The sequence below is a fragment of the Spermophilus citellus genome, assembly GCF_964194105.1.
Source record: "Spermophilus citellus genome assembly, chromosome: 9".
Taxonomy (NCBI): domain Eukaryota; kingdom Metazoa; phylum Chordata; class Mammalia; order Rodentia; family Sciuridae; genus Spermophilus; species Spermophilus citellus.
This window is the reverse complement of record NC_138191.1, coordinates 125,981,384-125,997,464: the sequence shown is the minus strand read 5'-3', so window position 1 is coordinate 125,997,464 and position 16,081 is coordinate 125,981,384. Positions and strand designations below refer to the sequence as shown.

The 16,081-nt window shown below is 41.4% G+C and overlaps 1 protein-coding gene across 1 annotated transcript in view; it reads left to right on the top strand.

Moving 5' to 3' along the window:
* Positions 1 to 348: 348 nt before the first annotated feature.
* Positions 349 to 16,081, top strand: part of MICOS10 (mitochondrial contact site and cristae organizing system subunit 10) — a 28,465-nt gene continuing 12,732 nt past the window's right edge. The window contains exon 1 of the mRNA XM_081306483.1: positions 349 to 484. Within this exon, the coding sequence (XP_081162609.1) occupies positions 421 to 484 (64 nt within the window). The 5' untranslated portion in view covers positions 349 to 420. The remainder of the gene's footprint in view (positions 485 to 16,081) is intronic.

Here is a 16,081-nt window from a genome sequence, read left to right as displayed (position 1 = left end):
AGAGAGTCCGTTTGATTGGCAAGCGGTGGCCTCTGCCGGGCCGTTTCCCTCGGTGGTGGGTGGGCGCAGGCCCGAGGGTCGAGAGCCGCGCCCCCTCCTGCCCTCGACGTTTTCTGGGCCAGCGTTTCGGCAGGTGTTGCAGAGGCAAGGCCTAGGACGGGGCTCTGGACGCCGCCTAGGAAGCTGTCAGCATCGCAACCCCTGACAGCTCAAGGTCAGGGTCACCTCCCGGCTGCAGGCAACCCGTCACCTTGACGACCAACTGAAAAAAACGGAAGGGACGGAAGCAGTCGGGTCATCTCGCGATATCTGGGGCGCCAGCGCCGGCCTTTCCGGCTCTCGGCCGGCTCTCGCGAGACTTGATGAGAGTGGGAGCGCGGGGGCCGGCTGCGAGGAAAGCTGGAGCCGCGGGAGGGGAACATGTCGGAGTCAGACCTCGGCAGGAAGTGGGATCGGTGCATGGCGGATGCGGTGGTGAAGCTAGGTGAGAGCCTCCCGCCCCTGGCGGGCCGGGCTCGGAGCCTAGCGGCGCGGAGGGCGGGAGGGGAGTCGCATGGGGTCAGGCCTGGCGACTGCCCAAGCGCGGGAGGTCCCCGGCGGCGGGGGGCACGGGCCGAGGAGCCTGTGCCGCCGCGGATGGCCGCGGTTGAAGCGCCGGCGAGGTGGCCGGCGGAGTGGCAGTGGCAAAAGAGCCGCAGGGCTCCTCGCGGAGACAGGTGTGCAGGGACACAGCCTCGGGCCAGGGGCTCGGCAGTCCCCTGGGTGCCGCGTCTCCCGGCTCCGGGCGTGGGGCCTGCTCGGGTGGCCACCTTGCTCTCGCGCTGAAACAAAAGTGCCTCTGCAGAAGGTCACTGGGAGGGAACGTTTTATAGACACTGCCCGGCCCTCATGTGAATTGCTGTCATTCCCGACCTGTCACCTCATTTATCTGAATCACAGTCGTCTGGGGCCTGAAATTGGAGCCGGTGAGGATGATCTGGAATGAGAATTACCCTAGAAAGTAAGAGCTCGGTCACTTTTCCGTCCTCAGTGTAACTCCGAGTAGTTTTTAACATATACAAAGTGATGATACAAATTGTGAAATCCTTGTGAAACTGCGTGGAGTGGGTGAAGGAGGGGAGAGAGGGAAATTTGTTTATAGATTGAAACAAGTACGTATTTTCATTGTGCTAGGTGGGCAGCTTCATACATTATCTCATAAACAGTCTTTTTACAGGTTAGGAAATGGAGAGTCAGGTGTAGGAATTTGCCCAGGAACGTGCTGCCAGTAAGGCAAAGCTGAAAATCCAGCCCAGGTTTTCTGGCTCCGAGTAGAGTACCATGCTCTTTCTTCCATACTAATTTTTATTATCCATATTTCATTTTTTTTGTGTGTATGGAAATCTTGGGTCATTTAAGAGGACTTAGAATTATGTACTTGAATGAAAATATTGGAAAAGAAGATTGTAAGCTGCATGAAAGCAGGGATTTTTTTTTTTTTTTTTTAAAGAGAGAGTGAGAGCGAGCAAGAATTTTTTTTTTTTTTGATATTTATTTTTTAGTTTTCGTCGGACACAAAATCTTTGTTTGTATGTGGTGCAGAGGATCGAACCCGGGCCGCAAGCATGCCAGGCCAGCAGCGGGCTACCGCTTGAGCCACATCCCCAGCCCCAAGCAGGGATGTTTTGGTTTATCCGCTGCTGTAACTGCAGCCCCTAGAAGAGTGTAGAAATAAATTGTTAGGTTGTGGCTCAGTGGTGGAGCACTTGCCTAACATGCGTGAGACACTGGGTTTGATATCCAGCAACAAATAAACAAACTAAATAGACAAAATAAAGGTATTGTGTCCATCTACAACTTAAAAAAAAAAAGAGTTCATAAATGAAATTCTTTGAAACAGTTACCATATCACTCCCAACTTAACACTTAGCAGCTCCAAGACTTGGGTCTGAGTTTGAGTTCTCTACTCTCTTTGCTCTCATCTCACTAGTTTTTCTACCTTAAAGTTTCTTCCTCAATTATGAAATGGAAGTAGAGAGATTTACCAAGATGGATTAAGGAAATATATAAAATACTTATCATGGTGTCTGACAGTGCATTCAGGAATTGGTTGTAGTAATATTGTTGATATTAATATTGTATTGCTGATGACCACCTGAAGCAGCAGTGTCTCTGTCACTCATGACAGCATCATGAGTGGGATGCTGGTGGGGAATAATTAGATAATGTAGATGCACAGGTAAAAGTTACAATGAGAGCTTCGGACTTTGTGCTGTAGAACTTTTGTAAAGTAAGTGAAGTAAGTGAAGGGAGCGGCCGAGGTCATCCAGTAAGAGTTTTCAAGGGAAGTGGACCTTCAGCTGACCTTTGTAAATGACTTTGGACTTGGGTAGTCAGGATGAAAGGGTGGGCACAGACCAGCGTGGACATTTACAGAGGAGGAAGTTGAATTACAGAGAGGGTAAAGTAGCCAGAAGCTGGGGAGCTGGCGTTAGAACCCAGGCGTCCTAATTTTAGTGGCTCTACTTTCTAAAGAAAAGAAGGCTGGTTTGGGTAGAGTCATGATTGTGAAGTGTCTTAGATTCCATTTTATCTTCAGGGAGTTTGAGTTGCCTTCATTTTTGCACATGCAACTTGAGAGACTGAAGCAGGAGACCCCAAGTTCAAGACCAACCTTGGCAAATTGATGAGACTCTGTCTCAAAATGAAGAACAACGGCTGGGGATATGGCTCAGTGGTAGGCAGCTCTGGGTTCAATCCCCAGTACCCCTCCCCCTTATCCCCACATATATAATGGATTTAGATAAGGGCAGAAAAGGAAGAGAGCAAAGGCCTAAGAGGCTCTGTTTGAATAGTGTCTAAGACCATGAGGGTGAACGCTGCTTCCTTTCCCTATAGATAGTGAATTTGTGGAGCTCTCTTAAGTCTCTGGATGCTTGCTTTTCTGGTACTTCAATATAGAGATTGAGTCTCAGGGATTGGCAGCCTACCATGAGATAGTTATGAGATTTGGTGGAAGATGTAGACAGGAATGAAAGGGTCAGTGCAGAAGCTCCATCTTGATGATTTCCTACTCGCTCTGCAGAGACCACAGGGATAATACCATAGTGACTGGAGATCAACCTTTGGGAGTCCTTTTCAATCTGTCTGCCTCTGTACAAGTATCTTCATTTCTTTTCCTATTGGTTTGCTGAAAGGTGACTTTTGTTATATGATGCTGGGGATCGAACCCAGGGCTTTGAGCATGATAGGCCAGCACTGTTCCATTGAGCCTTGTCACCATTCCAAAAGGTGACTATAACTGCTTCTCTGTAGTGAAGATGTTGTACATCAAATTAAATAACTCTCAGAGTATGCTGAAGGCACATGAGCTTTTAAAAAATGCTTTTAAAATTTTTCGTGGCCATGGTGGTGCATGCCTGTAATCCCAGTGACTTGGGAGGCCTAAGTAGGGGGATTGCAGGTTCAAGGCCAATCCCAGCAATTTAATGAGATTCTCAACAATTTGGCTAACCCTGTCTCAATTAAAAAAGGACTGGGATTGTAGGTCAGAGGAAAAGCAGCCCGAGGTTCAATCCCCAGTACAAAAAAAAAAAAAAGCAAAACCTCCGAAACTATTTTGTGTCAAATAATTTGGAAAGAGGATAGGTGATTTGTAATATTTTTGATCTGTTATATTAAGATCCTAGATTGAAAAACCCACATGCTTCACTGATTTTGGACAGGAGCTACTCAGTGATAGGCACAATGTGCCATTGTTCTTTGCCTCTGTGCCTCTATTTCTCTCAGCCTTTGTTCTTTCTTCTCCTTTTTTTTTTTTTTTTTTTTTTTGTGCTGGGAATGGAAGTCAGGGCCTCAAGCATACCAGCACTCACTGTACCACTGAGCAATATATAATATTTATTATCAAATGAATGACATATATTGTTGAAAATTTTGTAGACTATCTTCTCTGTCCATATTTGCTGCTCAGCTTGCTTTTATTAACTGAATAAATTAGCATTTAAATGGAAAAGTCTGAGTAAAGTAGATTTCATGTGAATTTTTGCCAGTTCACATGTTTGATCATGTGTTCTTGAACTCTTGGGACTTTTACCAACTTTATGTTTCATTGGGGGATATAAATTACTGTCAGTAGATCTTAATAATAAAATAGAATTAGGTATGTTTGAGAGTAGTCAAACCGAGAAACAAACCAGAGAGCACTTTGCATTTAAACAAGTAGAGGGTGATGTTGGTTTAAGCAGTAGTGCCAAAGCCTTATTGCAGGAAATTAAAAAGGAGTGAAGAATATTACATTTTATGAATGGCATGTTCTGTTAGTTTTATTTGAATGCGTCATTAATGGTTTTTGCTAATTTTATGGATTTATTTTTAAATTTTATCAGATTTATGGAATGCTTTGGTTTTCTATGCTCAGCTTAAGGGTTGTGCCATTCATTTTCTTGTATGTACTGAGTAATTTGTCTTGTGTGCACTCACAGCATGAGTAAGCCACACATTTCTTGTTAATGAGTACAACAGGCATAGTGTTTTATGACTGTAGAAAGTTTAGTAGTTCTGATCTCTGCAGTGCTGATGCCCTTAGTTTGGTCTTAGCACTCTGGACTGGATGGGAGATTATATCTGTTTACTATTTCACAAGGAAAATTGGATTTTTAGATGATAATATCACAGAGGTGCAAGACTTCCAGGCGTCTGCTGTTTGTGGTGTGAGAGTTCCTGAGCCCCGCACTGATAGTCAGGGAGACATGCCATTGCCCTTGGAGGCCTGATATAGCTCACTCTGAATGCTGGAGGCAGTGTGGCTGTGGCTCTTGTGACCAAGTTGGTACTGTTGTATGATAGGTGATAGTGGGCAGGGCCTCAAGTGCAGGGGTACCAGAGGATGCTTTGAGGAATATCTGATTCCAGTATTTCCTGGATTCATATCCAGGTCCTGGGAATCCCTAATGTGACTTGGAAACCTTTAACATTGGCTGTGTCCCTTTTCCTCTATTTTACTCCTGCTATGAGGGGTTAGAAGTGAAGGGTAGAAGTCATAAGGTAAAATAATTAACACATTGACTCTAATATTGGGTGTTGATGGCGGTATGGAAGCCTGAAAATCAATATTCCGGTTTCTATGTGTAATAGTAATTGTTTATATATGCTTCTCAAAACTAGTTAACATCAGCAGTTGTTATGGTCAGCTATTGTAAGGGGCATGATGCATCATGAATAGGTCCTGGCCCTGGCCTGGAGGGCCTGGAGGACAAGGTGGAGGTGATATTTGAGCTTCACCTTGGAGAATATATAGATATTTAGTAGGTGAACCAGGTGGAGAACTGCATTCCAGGCCTCATAAATTGCCAGACAGTGTCTCAGAGGAGAGGAGAGAGACAGACAGAAAGACACTGGCTGGCTCCCTTGGGGAATGATGAGAATGGCTGCCATTTACTGAGCATTTACCTCAGTGTAATTTGCAAGCCATTGATACTTACAAGCAGCCTGTCCTGTACTCAGCTTGGGACTGTGGTAGCATACATAAGGGCATCTTATTTTTCGAGCTCCATCTTGGGAGAATATGTAGATGTAACTGTGTGGGGTATTTTCACCATGAGGACATGGAAGCTCACAGTGGCCGTGGGCTTTAGCTGCAGAGGTGGGTTGAACCCCATTCTATTGGCCTTTCAAAGCGCATGCTTGTAACTACTATGTGTTAATGGGGGAGACTCATGGGAGGTGGGAGTCAAAGGACTTGTGGGGAAGGGCAGAGGTGAGGTAGGAAAGGTAGAAGGGGGAAGTAGTTAAGGAAAGCCCCCCCTTTTTAACATTTTTTAGTTGTAAATAGACACAATACCTTTATTAATTTGTTTATTTATTTATTGTGGTGTTGAGGATCAAACCCAGTGCCTCACACATGCTAGGCAAGTACCTTACCACTGCGCTACAACCCTAGCCCCAAGGAAGATCCTTATAAACCTGTTAACAAGTTTGGATCTCATCCTAAAGACATCACCTTTTTCTTTGGTTTTTTAAAAAATATATTGGTAGAGACCAAATCATGATCTTTTCATGTGAACTGGAGTATAGAAATAGATTGTTACGCAGTCTAAAACTAACTTCCTGAAAGGAGTGTAGAAATATTGATCTCTCTTAAAAACTGCTTTATTGAGGTATATTTCACATACCATAAGAGAATTTATGGAGCACTCTCTTAGCATGTGTGAGACTCTGGGTTCGATCCTCAGCACCACATATAAAGAAATACATAAAATAAAGGTATTGTGTCTAACTATAACTAAAAAAATAAATAAATATTTTTAAAAAGGATAGTTTTGGTAAATTCACAGAATTGCGCAACTGTCTTTACAATCTAATTTTAGAATCTTTTAATTTCCCCCAAAAGAAACCCTAGGCCCAGTTGTTCCCATTACCAAATCCCCGCCTCCACTCTCCCAAAACTACTGATGTACTTTCCTATCCTAGACATTTCACATCATGAAAATATAACATATGTGTCTTTTGTGTCTGGCTTCTTTCACTTAGTGTTATGTCTAGGAGGTATATGCATCTTGTAGCATTTGTCATTATTTTATTATATTTTGTTACCAAATAATATTCTGTGGTATGGCCCTAGCATCTTTTGTTTATTCACTTGCTAGCTGATGGGCAGTTAGGTTGTTCACACTTTGTGTGCGTATGTGTCAGGGATCGAACTCAGGGGCACTTAACCACTGAGCCCCACATGCCCTCTTTTTTAAATTGGAAACAGGATTTTGCTAAGTTGCTTAGGGCCTGGCTAAGTTGCTGAGGCTGATTTTGAATTTGGAATCCTCCAGCCTCAGCCTGCCAAGTCACTGGAATTACAGGTGTGTGCCTGGCTACACTTTTGACTGTTCTTAATGATGCTGTTGTAATTAAGTGTACAAAGTTTTTTGATTTTTATTTTTTGTTTTTAATGGTACTAAGGGTAGAACTTAGGGATGCCGTACCACTGAGCTATACACTATACCCCAGCCCTTTTTACTTTTTGCTTTGAGACAGGGTCTTGCTGAGTTGCCTAGGTTAGGCTCCAACTTGTGATCCTCTTGCTTCAACCTCTTAAGTATTGGGGCTATAGGAGATGTACACATCTTTGTGTGGACATATGTTTTCATATGGAATGGAATTGCTGGATTGTGTGGCAATTCTGTACTTAGCGTTTGATGAAAATCATTGGCTGTTAGGACAAAGAGAATGGAGGTTGAATTTCTGATTTCAGAAATATCACTGAATTACATGAGACAATTGGGGAGGGCTAGAATGAAGGCAAGGAGATGGGATCGTATATTACAGATTGTATATGCAGAGCCATGCTGAAGATGAGATGATAAAACAGAGAAAGCTGAAGCTAAGATGGGAGCAGGAGTGGAAAGGAGACAAATGAAATAGTACCAAGATAGGGACTCAACAGAACTTGAAATAAGGGCTCAGGAGCACAAGGATTCAGGCGATGCCAAGCCTACCCAGGTGAGAGTTGTTCCCATTGACAAATAAGAAAGGCAGGAGGGGAGTCCAAGTAACATTTGCAGTTTTAATTTCTAATGTCGTGAGGCAGGGCTCAGTCAACAGATGGAACTTATTGAATTGCCATGCATTCATCTTCGTGAAAAAGAATTTTGGCCTTGTTCCTTCATTACTAAGAAAATAGGACAGTACATGAGCAGCTGACCTGCCTTAGGATTAGCCAGCAGATTTTGTGTATTCTTCTAATAATCAATAAAGTATGGTTAGATTGATAGTTTAAAGCCATTTTAATGTTAAAAAATACTTTCCTGAAAGAGGCCATTGAATAAAGTCACGGAAAAAGAAAGCAAATCATTGTTTTAAGTATCAATTCATCTCATAAATGTGGGTTACCACAAAGCGTTGGTGGCTCACCAGAAATTGCCTTTTGGTACCCCGTGTTTGCAAACTGATTCCTCTTCATTTCATGGAGTGATATCAATTAGTCTAAACTAAAATACTTCAAAGGTTTTTGGTTGTTTACTGGTTTGGGTTTCAAATTAGTACATGTTAATTGCTGAATTGGTAGCCATATTTGTTTGCTTTATGTATTTGTAAACAGTGTGAGCAAAGATAACTTTTTCCATTTGCTGCAGCAATATAAATAATGGAACATTGTGATCCTAGTAGAGGAGGATTTTCTGTTAGTATTACAGAATAATGTAATTAGGCGCTATATGGAACTTGAAAACATTAAAATTTTTGTTCTGGTTGTGGTTTTATGCTTTCCTAAAATGTGGCCTGAAACAGTTTATTAGTAAATATGCTGAATTGCTTTCTTTGGCAAGTGCATTTCAATACTGAATCCAAGTAAAAATACAAATATTTACTTATAAAAGTTGTTGGTTTTGTAATATTTTTACTATGGCCATTGACCCACTAGTGAAATGTTAGGGCATTGCTAGATTTGTTCCTGTTTATTTAAAGGCCAAGAGGGAAAAAGAGAAAGCTAACATTAATTGAAGCTTGTTAATGTGCCACAATATTTGGTATGTTAATATCCCCTTTTTACTTTCCTAGAAGCTCATTGAGGAAACTTAATGTCCCTTTTTCTAGCAAGAGAAATAATACTCAAAGAAGTTTAGGAATTGAGAAGAGTATTATTTTTGTATGAAGATTGAACCCAGTGTTTCATGTATGCCAGGCACGTGCTCTGTCATTGAGCTACACCCCAAGTCAAAGCTGATTTTAAATTCTATATGAAAATATAAACCATCCAAAATAACCAAAGTGGTTTTTTTTTGTTTTTGTTTTTTTAAGAATCAAATTGGAGTAGTTATATTACCTGCTTGCAAGATTTAAGCTATAAGACAGTGTGATATTGGAGAAGGAATACACATAGAGATCAGTAGAAGAAGGGAGTTCAGAAATAAACCCAAAAATATCTGGCATTCATTTTTGTCAAAGGCAATATAATGAGAAAAGAAAAAAATTTCAACATATTGTGTTAGAACAACTGCGTATTCATATAGAGATAAAAATGAACCTCACTTGAGAGGGTTATAGACCTAATGTAAAAGCTAAAGCTACAAAACTTCTAGAAGAAAATTCAGGAGAAACAGCTTTGCGAACCTGGGGTCACAAAAGATTACTTGGGATACAAAAAGCAAAAATTACAAAGACATACTGGATTTGATCAAGTAAAATTTTGCTTTTCAAAAGACACCATTAATAGAACAAAAAGATCCACATGGGGAAGCTGGGAATATAGCTCAGTTGGTAGAGTGCTTGCCTTACACGCACAAGGCCCTGGGTTCAGTCCCCAGCACTGCCAAAACCAAAAACAAAACACTTTATGGGGTATGTGGTGCATACCTGTAATCCCAGCTATTTGTGATACAAAGGCAGGAGGATCACAAGTTCAAGACTAGCCTGGGCAATTTAGTGAGACGCTGCTTCAAAATAAAAAAGAGCTGGGGATGTAGCTTATTGCACAAGGCCCTAGGTTCATTCCCTAAAAGCCAAACCGTGGAATGGGAGAAAATATTGCCTTGAATCCATCTGACAAAGGACTTGCTTTCAGAATATGTAAAGAACTCATAATAAAAGAAATTATGGTAGAATTTTTTTAAAGACTTAGTTATAATGGTAAATAAACATATGAAAAGATGTTTAACATCAGTGTTCATTAGGGAAGTGTGAATTAAAATCGCAAGATACCCCTGCACACCCATTAAAATAGCTGACATTTTAAAGATTGTCAGTACTTAACATTGATAAGACATAGAGCAACTGGAACTCTTGAACACTGTTGATGGAAATGTAAAATAGTAGAACCACTTTGGAAAACTGTTTTGCAGTTTCTTATAAAGTTATGATATAGGTAATTCTACCCAACAGAAACAAGAATGTGTGTCCCACACAAATACTTGTATGTTAATATTCATAATATTCATACCCCCAAACTAGAAACAACCCAGATGTCCATCAACTGATAAATGGCTTATGAAATGTGTACTTTCTATGTATGTTATACTTTCAATAAAAGCTATTAACAAGACATATGCTGTCACGGGAGGGTGCTCCATGTGAAGTGAAAAAAGTAAGGTGCAGAGCGTCAAGCTTGTTTATCAGATACAAATGGAATTATATATGTGTGATAAACAGTAATAAGCTTAATTCATATTATCTCTAGGGAATGATAATGATGCTTGGTAGGGAGGATCAATAACTTTGCTGTTTTTATAATTCAAATATACAGGGGCTGAGGGTATATTCAGCTGTAGGACACTTTCCTAGCACACATGAAGTCCTGGGTTCAAACCCCAGCATACCAAAAAAGGAAAATACACAAATAAGAATAGTTTGTTAAAAAGCATTCATTAGCTGGGCGTGTTGGCACATGCCTGTAATCCTAGCTATTAAGAAGGCAGAGGCAGAAGAATCACAAGTTTGAGGCCAAACTCTGCAGTTTAGTGTTCTCTAGGTCGAGTTGTCTAGGTCCAGTTCTCTTCTGAAAATTTCATTTATTGAGTTCAGTCAGTTACCCTGTAATTTTAATTTAATGATCCTTAAACAAGTCTAATTCTGCTGTTGAGCATGTTAGTAAAATGAAGTTTCTTCAAACTTTTCACCAACTGTGAAATTACTTTGGCATTTATTAATGAAGTTTCTCATTCATTGGCAGGTTAATGGGTTTGCTCTTGGTGGATATGAGGTCCCACTGTTGCTTTTCTTGGATACTCCAGTTGAATAACCTCCTTGAATTTATACCCAGAACGATAAGAGTATGAGAGCTAGAAGGAACTGTTTTGTTCCTTCAGAGTCATTCGATGCGGTCATTTTTAAATGTCTTCCAAAGTACCCTTGAGGTTGCTTGCTAATCGTACCAAAAAGAAAGTGAGGGGAGGTGGGCAAGTGGATCTTTAGCTGGGTTTCCAGCCTGTCCTACCCCACTCAGTGGAGAAGCTCTATGTGTCTGTTTCTTTGAAATTGTTTTTATTGGGAAAGTAAAATTTCATTGCTGATAACACAATATATTTTACCCCTTTCATTTCACAGATTGATCCCAGTGAGGTTGAAATACATTCCTTAGGGTTATTCATGTAGGGTGATTTGTTTGGAACCTGTTTGTTCCTGGGTCCTGGATATCACACAGATTTGTCCATGAGGCTGCTGCTTACTGGTCCATTGATCCCCTTTATGTCTCCTCCTGGATTTATCCAGCCATTGGGGTCTCACAACATCCCCTACTGCCAGTTGTAACTTAGTTGGGAGCTTGGTCTAAGGTACTAGTTTTGCTGAATGTGGCTGGTTCCTATTTCAGCCTTTATAATCACACCAGAGACCTCCCCTAACCAAGAGATGGCTGTTTGGAATTGTGTAACATGAAGGAGTTTGTTAGTCACCAGTTTCCAGAACATGTTCTCTAGAGCCCTAGGGTTTATGCAGCCCTTCTGGGAGAAGGATGGCGTTCAAGAGTTGGGGCCTGTATGCTGCTTGAACTCCAAAAAGCAATTACTTTTTATCTGTTGAATATGCTGGACTTCCACAGAAGGTTACTCTGGAGGGAGAAGAAGGGAGGAAGGAAGGGACCAGCCTCTCCCTGTCAGGATGAGGGAACTGGGGGTCTTACATGTTGCTTTCCATTAGCTGGTGAGGCAGTGTGAGATAGTGAAAGGAAGAGGGATCTAGAACCAAGTGAGCTTGGGCAGTTACTGACCTTCTCTGAGCCTCGGTTTCTACTTCCGGCCAGGTGTGGTGGCACAATGCCTGTAATCCCAGCTGCTTGGGAAGCTGAGGCAGGAGGATCCCGATTTCAATGCCTCAGCAATTTAGCAGGCACTGTCTCAAAATAAAAAATAAAAAGGGCTGGGGATGTGGCTCAGTGGCAAAGCACCTCTGGGTTCAATCCCCAGTAGCTGCACCCCCTGCCCACTACCAGCTTCCTCTTCTGTAAATTTGGAATGCTGATCCCTATATGGTTTTTCATTTTGTTTTGTTTTTCCCTGTGCTGGGGATTGAACGTAGGCCCTTGCACAGACTAGCTAAACACTTCACCACTCTATGGTTACATCCCCAGTCCCCTACGTAATTTCACCAAGACCCAAGGTAAGATAATGGCCATGAAAGAATTTTATAAATTATAACCCCCTAGACCAGTGTTTCTCAACCAAGGGTGATTCTGTTTTTTCTCCCTTTGGAAATTTGACAGTGTCTGGAAATGTGTTTGGCTGTCACCGCAGGGTGGGGTGGGGGTGTTGGGGGTGAGGGAGTGAGCGTGTCTAGCAGATGGGGGCAGGGATGCTGCTGAAGACCCTGCAGTGCTCAGGACAGCACCCACTAGGAATCACCAGCACAAACTATCTGGAGTGCCAACACACGGAGCTACCCCAGCCTCCCGACTAGCACACAGCACAGCCACGCGTCCCTCTGTGTGCATGTGTGAGTTCAGCATCAAACACAAGGTGGGAATGAAGCGAAGAAAAAGGAAGACTAGGGCTGTGGCTCAGTGGTAGAGTGTTTACCTAGCATGTGTGAGACCTGGGTTCAATCCCCAGCATGGCACCAAAAAAAAAGGGGGGGGGATCCCAAAATAATAAGAATGACTTTACAGAAAGCATAGCCCACAGTTCTTAAGGTTTTGTTTTATTTTATTTTGTTTTTAAACCAAGTGCATGCCTGTAAAACAAAACAAAAGAACTATGTTATTTATAAAGTCATAGTCCATTGGAAAATAAATATATATATATATATATATATATATATGTATATATATATGTATATATGTATATATATATATTTTTTTTAAGTGGTAGTGGGGATTGAACCCAGGGCCTCACACATGCTAGGCAAGCATTCTAACACTGAGCTACATCTCCAGCCCTTTCTTTTCTTGGGGGTGGGGGGTACTGGGGATTGAACCCAGAGACGCTTAATCACTGAGCCACATCCCCAGCCCTTTTTTAAAAATATTTTATTTGGAGACAGGGTCTTGCTAAGTTGCTTAGGACCTCAGTAAATTGCTGAGGCTAGCTTTGAACTTGGGATCCTCCTGCCTCAGCCTCCTGAGCTGCTGGGGTTACAGGCATGCGCCATTGCACCCTGCTCATCCCTAGCCCTTTTAAAAAATTATTGGGATAGGGTCTTGCTAAATTTCCCTGGCTGACCTTGAACTTGATTGCAATCCTCTGCCTCAAGGGCAAGGAAGAAGTGGGAAAAGCTAATTTACAATGCTGTTTAGACAATATGAAAGGAACAAGAACTGAAGGGTGAATTTGAGTGTGCAAATTGGAAATCTGATGGTTGTTAAAGGAGGCTCTCCACAGGTGAAAAGGTGGATTTAGAAGACAGTTGGGAGACATGAGTGGGAAGCACAGTAGGACAGGAGGAGAGGGAGGAGACAAGCACATTGCAGTGTGACTGAGTTGCTTGTTTAAAATTATGGAAGTCAGGTCCAGTGGCATATGCCTGTAATCTCAGCTATTCAGGAAGCTGAGACAGGAGGATTGTAAGTTTGAGACTGGCCTGGGAAACAGTGAGACTCTGTCTCAAACCAAAGAATAAAAACAGGACTGGGATTGTAGCTCAGTGTAAAGTGCCCCTGGGTTCAGTCCCCAGTACCAAATAAATAAATAAATAATAAAATTATGGAGATTTTCCACATTACTTTAATTATTATTTTCAGGTAGAATATTGAAACTATTAATAGTTAACAGTTTATGTATTTGGGAGGAACTGAAATCCAGAGCTTTTACTTCAGTGTTCATTATCTAACCTAAGCCATTAGAATGCCATTATAAATTAGGATAATTTATAATTATTGTAATGTGCTGACATAATTGTTGACAGATTTGTACTTAATGTTACTTTGACAAATGTTTACAAGTTAGAACTAATGTTACTGATTTTTTTGTGTGTGTGTCAGATCCTACACATATAAACCTCAATTCCTGTTGGATAGATTTTAAATGATTAACTGAAGCAAACAGTTTAAGCAACATAATTCACTTTTTACTAGGCAGATAGACCTAAGAAAGCTGTTAAATTTTTGGCATAATTTCAGATGACTAAACTAAAATCTATTAGTTGTAGGTTGTTTTTTTTTTAACCATTTCAACATACTCTTGAGTGTGAGAAGCCCTGAGCTTGTGTGCTCACTAATATCCCGTTCTAATTAGAAGCCAAAATATATTACTGCTCCTGTCCCATGTTTTGTCTTAACACTAAATAGAATGCTACTAATCTTATGTACTCCCAGAAAAGATTATCTGTGAGCATTGAAAAATCAACTTTTTTCCTTATTCTACCTACAATGTGAAATTTATATCAGGGCTGGGGATGTGGCTCAGTGGCAAAGCACCTTCTGTTTTAAATGACTTTTTTCTCTTCACTCGGTTTCTTAGCGTATATAAGTCTAGTGACTCAGATTTATTATGGGGCTTAGTAGATTGAATGACAATGAAAAGTTGCTGAGGACATAGGTCAGTGGCAAAGTGCTCACCTAGCAGTGCAAGGCCCTTGGTCCACCCCCAGCACCACAAAAACTACCAAAAAAAGCACTTACACAGTGAAAAAATGTGTCTGTTTTTGGAAGCCCTGAAATTCAGGCAGGTCCTTCCAACTCCTTTGCAACCGCTGACTTGATTCATCATTTGCATCAACAGTGTCTTAAGTGCAAAAATGTTGGTATATGTTAAAAATATTTAACCTCCTTTGCCATCATTCGTCTTTGTCCAGGAGGCTTTCTACCATATCCTTCCTTACCTGTGGATCCCTTACCTAAGAATTGTCATTGAGTGTGCTCACTGCCATTCCTCAGAAGATTCTAGTCTTGACCGAAGTCCTGTTTTACCCCACAGTGCCTGCCTTTGATATCATCTTTCAGTTCTGCCTAGCATGGAATACTGGCAAGGTCAAGGGAAAGCTGTTGAGAGAATGAAGAATATATAGGTAACCTTGTCAGTCAGATGAACAGAGAAGCGAAAATCTGAAGTCTGGTCCTTGGGTTTGGAGTGTAGCTCAGTGGTAGAGCATGCTTGTATCACATGCTACAGACCCTGGATTCTATCCCTAGTACCACCCAAAACCAAACCAAACCAAACCAAAACATACCTGAAGTCTGGACCTTACCTCTGACCACAGTGGTATCCTTCTAACTGCTGTGTGTATCTTTGCTGGAAACTTCTTCAAATCTGTCCTCATTCTGCCAGAATGGACTATACAAAGTCCACATTTAACATTTGCTTTGCTATTTAAATTCATTTATTTCTTCCCTATTGCTTATAGAGACCAGGACCCTGAATATGGCAGAAGGCTGTTTTGTTTCGTGTTCTGCGTCCCACTTGACAATTTAGTGACAAGGAACTCCTTGTAGCCCATTGCTATTGCTGCCTTCCCTGGTAGTTAAGTACCTCCTTAGTGCTTCTAGTACATACTTTTTCTGTAATTGTGCCTTGCACTTTGTTTTTAATTATCAGCTGGTACCAACGCTAGATAGTGAACTTTGTGTGCGCAGGAACTTATTACTCCCCAGGGCAGTGCATAGTGCCTGGTGCACAGCAGATACTCAGTTTGCATAACTAAGGCAATGCACACACAATGCACACACCACAGGTTTTGGAAGGTGTTTGGTCTACATGTGAATCCAAAGTTAATGTAGTAGTTTCACATATCCAGGGAGACTGCAGTGGGCAGCATATCGTGGCAATGAGGGGCCCAGGCAGCCTGGGTTCAAAGTTGCAGTTTTATCATCTATTAAATGAGGCTCAGGAAAGAAGTTTATTGTAAAAATTAGATGAGAAAATTTAATTCAGTAGCATTGGTGCTTAGAAGATGTTTTTAACTTTGCTATTGTTTAATATTCCTGAAAACAATGTAGATATTTTAAAAAATCAACATTAAGGGAATTTGGTATTAAAAGGTTATTTGGTGTCTTCTGTAAGTAGCCTTAGTGTTTTTGTAGTTATCCAGGTAGAAGTTCTCAGCATTCCTTTGACCCAAATATACTCACAGACACACACACACACACACACACAAACACACACACACACTTCATTAGTTGTTACAGCCTTATAAGTTCTGCCAGCAACATGTCTTTCTGTCCATATCCTGCACACATTAGCTGAATCTT